The 10,000-nt window shown below is 45.1% G+C and overlaps 1 protein-coding gene across 1 annotated transcript in view; it reads right to left on the bottom strand.

Annotated features, from left to right (window-relative positions):
• Positions 1-10,000, bottom strand: part of LOC118360258 (extracellular sulfatase Sulf-2-like) — a 94,463-nt gene that overhangs the window by 21,227 nt on the left and 63,236 nt on the right. The window contains 4 exon segments of the mRNA XM_052481696.1: positions 664-720; positions 3,307-3,435; positions 7,983-8,158; positions 9,453-9,603. Of these exon segments, the coding sequence (XP_052337656.1) occupies positions 664-720; positions 3,307-3,435; positions 7,983-8,158; positions 9,453-9,603 (513 nt within the window).

Raw genomic sequence — 10,000 nt, 5'->3', positions numbered from 1 at the left:
CCTTCTATCCCCACAGCCTCTCCTTCTATCGCCACAGCCTCTCCTTCTATCCCCACAGCCTCTCCTTCTATCCCCACAGGCTTTCCTTCTATCCCCACAGCCTTTCCTTCTATCCCCACAGCCTTTCCTTCTATCCCCACAGCCTCCCCTTCTATCCCCACAGCCTCTCCTTCTATCCCCACAGCCTCTCCTTCTATCCCACAGCCTCTCCTTCTATCCCCACAGCCTCTCCTTCTATCCCCACAGCCTCTCCTTCTATCCCCACAGCCTCTCCTTCTATCGCCACAGCCTCTCCTTCTATCCCCACAGCCTCTCCTTCTATCCCCACAGGCTTTCCTTCTATCCCCACAGCCTTTCCTTCTATCCCCACAGCCTTTCCTTCTATCCCCACAGCCTTTCCTTCTATCCCCACAGCCTCCCCTTCTATCGCCACAGCCTTTCCTTCTATCCCTACAGCCTTTCCTTCTATCCCTACAGCCTCTCCTTCTATCCCCACAGCCTCTCCTTCTATCCCCACAGCCTTTCCTTCTATCGCCACAGCCTCTCCTTCTATCCCCACTGTCATTGACACAATCTCTCTTCAATAATGTCAGAAAATACCCTTAAAAAGAAAATAGATATAAAAAAACTGAAGAAACAGTGAGGTGATATTCTGTGACTCACCCTCTTTCCACCAGGAACGAGTCTCTCCACACCTTCCCCTTCTTATTCACCTGGAACCTGACAACCAGGAGCGATAAAGACAGACCCATCAGCCGTCTCATTCATTGACCAGGTACTACAGTCAGAACACCATGTAACGCTTGAGGAAATGATCCATCCGACACTCCGTAGAGCGACAGCCTCCAGTGATGATATAATGCAACAGGTAGTGAGGGAGATAAAATAAAAATACAAAAAACATCCCTGGGTCAATCTGAGAGGAAAAACAATCGATAGCACACTTCAGGTGTTCTTTTGGATGAGGACAGGAAAAAAGAAAGTGATCGAACGTAGAAGAAAAATAAAGTGGAAAAAAATCGGTCTCTTCCCTGAGTACTCTGACCTTCTCCTGGCCTGCTGCTCAGATATGAGTTATTGATCCATCGGCCTACAGTGCTGCACCTTCTCTCCTCCCTCCCCCTTTCTCTCTCCCTCTCTCCTCCCTCCCCCTTTCTCTCTCCCTCTCTCTTCCTCTCAGCACAGCTCTGCTCTCCTCCATCCCACCCCATCCCTCGACCTCCTCTCTTCTCCACAGCCTTTCCTTCTATCCCCACAGCCTCTCCTTCTATCCCCACAGCCTCTCCTTCTATCCCCACAGCCTCTCCTTCTATCCCCACAGCCTCTCCTTCTATCCCCACAGCCTTTCCTTCTATCCCCACAGCCTCCCCTTCTATCCCCACAGCCTCTCCTTCTATCCCCACAGCCTCTCCTTCTATCCCCACAGCCTTTCCTTCTATCCCCACAGCCTCTCCTTCTATCCCCACAGCCTCTCCTTCTATCCCCACAGCCTCTCCTTCTATCCCTACAGCCTCTCCTTCTATCCCACAGCCTCTCCTTCTATCCCCACAGCCTCTCCTTCTATCCCCACAGCCTCTCCTTCTATCCCCACAGCCTCTCCTTCTATCCCCACAGCCTCTCCTTCTATCCCCACAGCCTCCTTCTATCCCCACAGCCTCTCCTTCTATCCCTACAGCCTCTCCTTCTATCCCTACAGCCTCTCCTTCTATCCCTACAGCCTCTCCTTCTATCCCCACAGCCTCTCCTTCTATCCCCACAGCCTCTCCTTCTATCCCCACAGCCTCCTTCTATCCCCACAGCCTCTCCTTCTATCCCCACAGCCTCTCCATCTATCCCCACAGCCTCTCCTTCTATCCCCACAGCCTCTCCTTCTATCCCCACAGCCTCTCCATCTATCCCCACAGCCTCTCCTTCTATCCCCACAGCCTCTCCTTCTATCCCCACAGCCTTTCCTTCTATCCCCACAGCCTCTCCTTCTATCCCCACAGCCTCTCCTTCTATCCCCACAGCCTCTCCTTCTATCCCCACAGCCTCTCCTTCTATCCCCCACAGCCTCTCCTTCTATCGCCACAGCCTCTCCTTCTATCCCTACAGCCTCTCCTTCTATCCCCACAGCCTCTCCTTCTATCCCCACAGCCTCTCCTTCTATCTCCACAGCCTCTCCTTCTATCCCCACAGCCTCTCCTTCTATCCCTACAGCCTCTCCTTCTATCCCCACAGCCTCTCCTTCTATCCCCACAGCCTCTCCTTCTATCCCCACAGCCTCTCCTTCTATCCCCACAGCCTCTCCTTCTATCCCCACAGCCTCTCCTTCTATCCCCACAGCCTCTCCTTCTATCCCTACAGCCTCTCCTTCTATCCCCACAGCCTCTCCTTCTATCCCCACAGCCTCTCCTTCTATCCCCACAGCCTCTCCTTCTATCCCCACAGCCTCTCCTTCTATCCCCACAGCCTCTCCTTCTATCCCCACAGCCTCTCAGTCTATCCCCACAGCCTCTCCTTCTATCCCCACAGCCTCCCATCAGGCCAGCAAGCTAGCCTCCCATGCCTTCGGAACAATTTCACAGCTATCTCTCTCTGATTACAGCTGCAGAGCTAGGAAAGAGAAGAGAACACACACACACACACACACACACACACACACACACACACACACACACACACACACACACACACACACACACACACACACACACACACACACACACACACACACACACACACACACACACACACACACACACACTTGGAGGGAGGGAGAATGATTATTTATTTTCTTTTATATCTTTTTTCCCCGTTAACGATAGCAATATCCAGGCTGGGCAGGAGGAAGAGGTGTCGCTGGGATGTCAACTGATGTCATGGTAACCTGGCAGACTGAGCCAGGTTCAAAGATTGGTGCGGTGCCACAGTTTTTGAGGAAAACTCATTGGTCAAACCCAGTTGTTAGATTGGGCTCTTTTGAAGTAACTTTACCAGAGTAGAGCAGGAACCCTGAGGGAACTCAAACCTGTCAGTGGCCTGTGCCAATGTACGACTCATATTCAGTAGAACCACCTAGAACAGGGGTCCGGAGCCTGTTTGGTTTTCCTGTTCTACCTGATCATTTCTGGCACCCACCTGGTGTCCTAAATCAGTGCCTGATTAGAGGCAAATCCTTTTAAAAGCAGTGGAACTGGCTTCCATGTCCAGAGTTGAATTTAAGGGACCTAGAAGATATGCAGTTACTTCTGTCAGTAATCTATGGCCTGCCGACATACAGAATACACATAGTTATGGGCAGGATGATCCTTTTCTGCTCCATACCTGTTGACTGGTCTCTCTATGTCCAGCAGTTTGAGGATGGACTTGCCGTCCATGTCTGGCGGGACGTCCATGCCAGCGATGTCCAGGATGGTGGGCGCCAGGTCAATGTTCAGCACCACGTGAGGGTTGCTATGGAGACGCAGGAGGAGATAAGGGGACAAGGTTATTACGGCGCATGTCAGATGGTATCTGGTTGGTTAACGTCAGCTGATGAGAGGGATGGAGAGTGAGAGATGGGAGCAACCGAGAAACAAAGAGAGAGAGAGAGAGAAAGTGAGAGAGAGAAACAGAAAGATATATATATATATATATATATATATATATATATATATATATATATATATATATATATATATATAGAGAGAGAGAGAGAGAGAGAGAGAGAGAGAGAGAAAGTGAGAGAAGGGGAAAAAAATATGACATTATAAAATCCATGTACACAAAAAACAAGTGTGAGGTTAAAATTGACAAAAAAAGAGCACATTTCTTCCCACAGGGCCGTGGGGTGAGACAGGGATGCAGCTTAAGCCCCACCCTCTTCGACGTATATATCAACGAATTGGCGAGGGCACTAGAACAGTCTACAGCACCCAGCCTCACCCTACTAGAATCTGAATCCGAAGTAAAATATATACTGTTTGCTAATGATCAAGGAGGGCCTACAGCAGCACCTAGATCTTCTGCACAGATTCTGCCAGACCTGGGCCTTGACAGTACATCTCAGTAAGACAAATATAATGGTGTTTCAGAAAAGGTCCAGTCGCCAGGACCACAAATACAAATTCCATCTCGACACTGTTGCCCTAGAGCACACAAACAATATACATACCTTGGCCTAAACATCAGCGCCAAAGGTAACTTCCACAAAGCTGTGAACGATCTGAGAGACAAGGCAAGATGGAAATTCTATGCCATCAAAAGGAACAGAAATGTTGACATACCAATTAGGATCTGGCTAAAAATACTTGAATCAGTTATAGAACCCATTGCCCTTTATGGATGTGAGGTCTGGGATCCGCTCACCAACCAAGAATTCACAAAATCGGACAAACACCCAATTGAGACTCTGCATGCAGAATTCTGCAAAAATATCCTCTGTGTAGAACGTAAAACACCAAATAATGAATGGAGAGCAGAATTAGGCTGATACCCGCTAATGATCACCCAGAGAGATGAACCTAGAGAAGAGTCCCCTAACCAAGCTGGTCGTGGGGCTCTGTTCACAAACATAAATCACTTTTGTATATTATCAATTTCACTTGCTTTGGCAATGATAACATATGTTTCCCATGCCAATGAAGCGCCTTGAATTGAATTGAGAGAGAAAGAAAGAGAGTAGAGGGGTCAGGTAACAGATCATAAACATGTGAAGCTGACAAATATCTGCTCCAGAGATCTAGAGTCCAGACAAAAGAGAATTGGAGGACTCTCAGGACAGACGGAGAGGAAAGGGGAGGGGGGGGGTATTCAACCCAGGCTCTGTAGGCCATTTGTCCAGTCATATCAACCATGATTCCTTTCACCTTTCTTCCTTCCCTCCAAAAGTAAATCCCCCATCTTAGGCACACTCCCTTCACTCCCTCTATTCCTTACTAAGCTAACCGAATGGAATTGTTTTAAGATGAACATGAATTTTAGGACCACTTTAGGTATAAAAAAATATAAAAAATGATTTGACAAAATATAGAATTTGTCCTTAACTATTATAGCCCATAGAAAAGCATTAAATACACATACATACATGTAAAAAAAAAAGAACAAGAAGAAAACAGTACTTCATAAGGAATAAGGTTGTGAAGTATCTGTCCTATATCTAGGAGATATGAGAATGCTCAGGAAATGTTTTTTTGGGACACATATTTAACCCCTTATTTCTGATGAAAAGAAAACGACCTCCATACTTTCATTCATTTGTATGTACCTTCAGACGAATCACATGACAATTGTGGGGGTCGTAGAAACAACCCCATCGTTTTCCACATTATACCCTGTGTGATTATACCTGCATTTTCTGTTTGCCTGTTGCCAGCTCGACTTGTCTTTGTCGGGTCATACCAGTGTGTATTTTCCCATTTTCCTCTTTCTCAAGTTTTTGTTTTTAGTCTTCCTGGTTCTGACCCTTCTGCCTGTCCTGACCCTGATCCTGCCTGCTGTCCTGTACCTGTCTGACTCTCCTGGATTAGACGAACCTCAGCCTGCCCCCTGTGTTAAAATAAACATTTTGAGATTCAAACTATCTGCCTCCTGTGTCTGCATCTGGGTCATTTCTTGAATAGTGATATAGAGTTGAAGTCGAAGGTTTACATACTGTCACCTTAGAACCATTATTTGCGTTGTTTGTTTCTATGTTTTGTTTGTTCAGGGTGTGATATGAGTGGGCATTCTATGTTGCATGTCTAGTTAGTCTGTTTCTATGTGTTTTGGCCTGATATGGTTCTCAATCAGTGGCAGGTGTTTGTCGTTGTCTCTGATTGGGAACCACATTTAGGTAGCCTGTTTTGTATTGTGGTTCGTGGGTTATTGTCTATGTGATGTTGCATGTTTGCACTCAGTATTGATAGCGGTCACATTTGTCTTGTTGTTTTGTTTGTTTGTTTATTTGTTTAGTGTACTTCAGTGTTTTTCGTGTATCATTAAAAGGATGTATTCACACCACGCTGCGCTTTGGTCTCCCCACACGACGCTCCTGACACATACACCTTAGCCAAATATATTTAAAATCAGTATTTCACAATTCCTGACATTTAATCCAGGAAAAAATCCCTGTTTTAGGTCAGTTAGAATCACCGCTTTATGTTAAGAGTGTGTAATGTCAGAACAGTAGTAGAGAGAATGATATATTTCAGCTTTATTTCTTTCATCACATTCCCAGTGCGTCAGAAGTTTACATCCACTCAAATAGTATTTGGTAGCATTGCCTTTAAATTGTTTAACTTGGGTCAAATGTTTAGTACCCTTCCACAAGCTTCCCACAATAAGTTGGGTGAATTTTGGCCCATTCCTCCTGACAGAGCTGGTGTAACTGAGTCAGGTTTGTAGGCCTCCTTACTCGCACACGTTATTTCAGTTCTAACCACACATTTTCTATGGGATTGAGGTCAGGGCTTTGTTATGGCCACTCCAATACCATGACTTTGTTGTCCTTAAGCCATTTTGCCACAACTCTGGAGGTATGCTTGGTATCGTTGTCCATTTGGAAGACCCATTTATGACCAAGCTTTAAGTTCCTGATTGATGTCTTAAGATGTTGCTTCAATATATCCACGTAATGTTCCTCCCTCATGATGCCATCTATTTTGTGAAGTGCACCAATCCCTCCTGCAGCAAAGCACCCCCAAAACATGATGTTGCCGACCCCGTGCTTCACGGTTGGGATGGTGTTCTTCGGCTTGCAAGCCTCCCCCTTTTTCCTCCAAACATAGCAATGGTTATTATGGCCAAAAAGTTATATTATTGTTTCATCAGACCAGAGGACATTTCTCCAAAAAGTATGATCTTTGTCCCCATGTTATAAACCATAGTCTGGCTTTTTTATGGCGGTTTAGGAGCAGTGGCTTCTTCCTTGCTGAGTGGCCTTTCAGGTTATGTCGATATATGACTCGTTTTACTGTGAATATATATACTTTTGTACCTGTTTCCTCCAGCATCTTCACAAGTTCCTTTGCTGTTCTGTGATTGATTTGCATTTTTCGCACCAAAGTACGTTCATCCCTAGGAGACAGAACGCGTCTCCTTCCTGAGCGGTTTGACGGCTGCGTGGTCCCATGGCGTTTATACTTGCATACTATTGCTTGTACAAATGAATGTGGAACCTTCAGGCATTTGGAAATTTCTCCCAAGGATGAACCAGACTTTTGAGGTCTACAATTTTCTTTCTGAGGTCTTGACTGATTTCTTTTGATTTTCCAATGATGTCAAGCAAAGAGGCACTGCGTTTGAAGAATGGTCTTGAAATACATCCACAGGTACACCTCCAGTTGACTCAAATGATGTCAATTAGCCTATCAGAAGCTTCTAAAGCCAGCTGTTTAAAGGCACAGTCAACTTAGTGTATGTAAACTTCTGACCCACTGGAATTGTGATACAGTGAATTATAAGTTAAATAATATGTCTGTAAACAATTGTTGGAAAAATAACTTGTGTCATGCACAAAGTAGATGTTCTAACCAACTTGCCAAAACTATAATTTGTTATCAAGAAATTTGTGGAGTGGTTGAAAAACTAGTTTTTATGACTCCAAGCTACGTGTATGTAAACATCCTACTTCAACTGTATATGGAGTGTATGAGTGTCCCCTGGCCCAAGAGGACTTGACACTGAATGGTGATGTTCAACTGACTGTCTAAATCATCCAAACAAATGAGAGCAAAACAAAGTCAATCCCTCTGTGATCAGGCAGATGTTACTGTTCTTCTATTGTAATATGAATAGACATCTCCCATCTCTTTCTCTCATCTCTACCTCATCTCTCATCTCTCTCTCTCTCTCTCTCTCTCTCTCTCTCTCTCTGCCAGTGGTCTTACGGAGCGATCAGGGGGATAGAGCAGCTATGTAGAGGATTTGGATGATGTATAATGACACAAAAGGTTTGATGTTAGTATGTATGGATCAGTTCCACGTCATCCACAGATCAGCACCCATACAGCCATATGATACAACAGCCCTTAGAACCTCACCTGGCTCCCGCCTCCACGTTGGGCCCTCGGATGTAGAAGGGTACTCGAATGTCAAACTCGTAGGGCATGGACTTGCCCTTGACCAGGCCAAACTGGCCAATGTGGTAGCCGTGGTCAGCTGTGTAGATGATATATGTGTTGTCCAGTTCTCCTGTCTCAGCCAGCATGTTATACACCTAGAACACAGGACAGATAGCATGTTATACACCTAGAACACAGGACAGATAGCATGTTATACACCTAGAACACAGGACAGATAGCATGTTATACACCTAGAACACAGGACAGATAGCATGTTATACACCTAGAACACAGGACATATATCATGTTATACACCTAGAACACAGGACAGATAGCATGTTATACACCTAGAACACAGGACAGATAGCATGTTATACACCTAGAACACAGGACAGATAGCATGTTATACACCTAGAACACAGGACAGATAGCATGTTATACACCTAGAACACAGGACAGATAGCATGTTATACACCTAGAACACAGGACAGATAGCATGTTATACACCTAGAACACAGGACAGATAGCATGTTATACACCTAGAACACAGGACAGATAGCATGTTATACACCTAGAACACAGGACAGATAGCATGTTATACACCTAGAACACAGGACAGATAGCATGTTATACACCTAGAACACAGGACAGATATCATGTTATACACCTAGAACACAGGACAGATAGCATGTTATACACCTAGAACACAGGACAGATAGCATGTTATACACCTAGAACACAGGACAGATAGCATGTTATACACCTAGAACACAGAACAGATAGCAATTAACACAGGACAGATAGTGATGGTCTCTGCTAGGACAATGGAATGTACTGATGGTCTCTGCTAGGGCAATGGAATGTACTGATGGTCTCTGCTAGGGCAATGGAATGTACTGATGGTCTCTGCTAGGGCAATGGAATGTACTGATGGTCTCTGCTAGGGCAATGGAATGTACTGATGGTCTCTGCTAGGACCATGGAATGTACTGATGGTCTCTGCTAGGACCATGGAATGTACTGATGGTCTCTGCTAGGGCAATGCTATGTAGTGATGGACAGGTACAGATGGAAACATGCAGAATGAATAATATATGATGATAATGTATCCCATTTAGCAGACACTTTTATCTGAAGCAATTTACAGTCATGCGTGCATACATTTTACATAAGGGTGGCCCCGGTAATCGAACACAATACCCTGGTCTTGCAAGCGCCATGCTCTACCAACAGAAGGAATACCTAGGATAGGATAAGTAATCCTTCTCACCCCCCTTTAAGATTTAGATGCACTATTGTAAAGTGACTGTTCTACTGGATGTCATAAGGTGAATGCACCAATTTGTAAGTCGCTCTGGATAAGAGCGTCTGCTAAATGACTTAAATGTAATGTAAATGTAAACAGAGCCGTAAAGGGATCCTGTATTTAGGGGGTGGTGCTAGGCTCACCTTCTCCACGCTGTCGTCCACAGAGAGCAGGGTCTGCAGCCTCTTCCTCTGTAGCATGTTGGTGAACTCCATGTGGATGGGCTTCATGGAACCAGTGTAACTCATGATCCAGTGCTTGTCTGGGTTCGGGGCATAGTTGTAGCTGGGAGTGCTGAGAGAAGACAGGGAGCAAAAGGGTTCAGAGGAGTTCAGTGACATCGTATTGACACATTGACAAAAGTATATTTTGAAAAGTTTTTGACATTGAGTTTTAAGTTTTAAGCTTTAGGTGTAGAGGGATCACTCATAGACACAAAGTCCCCAACACAATTAACTCTTGACCAAATATAGCATTAATAGGTAATGGAAAACAGGTAGGTGATTCCATTGTTCTTGGCAGGTGATTCCATTGTTCTTGGTAGGTGTTTCCATTGTTCTTGGTAGGTGAATCCATTGTTCTTGGTAGGTGAATCCATTGATATTGGTAGGTGATTCCATTGTTCTTGGTAGTTGTTTCCATTGTTCTTGGTAGGTGATTCCATTGTTCTTGGTAGGTGTTTCCATTGTTC

This window comes from Oncorhynchus keta, chromosome 27, assembly GCF_023373465.1.
Source record: "Oncorhynchus keta strain PuntledgeMale-10-30-2019 chromosome 27, Oket_V2, whole genome shotgun sequence".
In the NCBI taxonomy this organism is placed as follows: domain Eukaryota; kingdom Metazoa; phylum Chordata; class Actinopteri; order Salmoniformes; family Salmonidae; genus Oncorhynchus; species Oncorhynchus keta.
The sequence above is the reverse complement of the archived record's forward strand: the minus strand, read 5'-3'. Positions and strand labels throughout refer to the sequence as shown.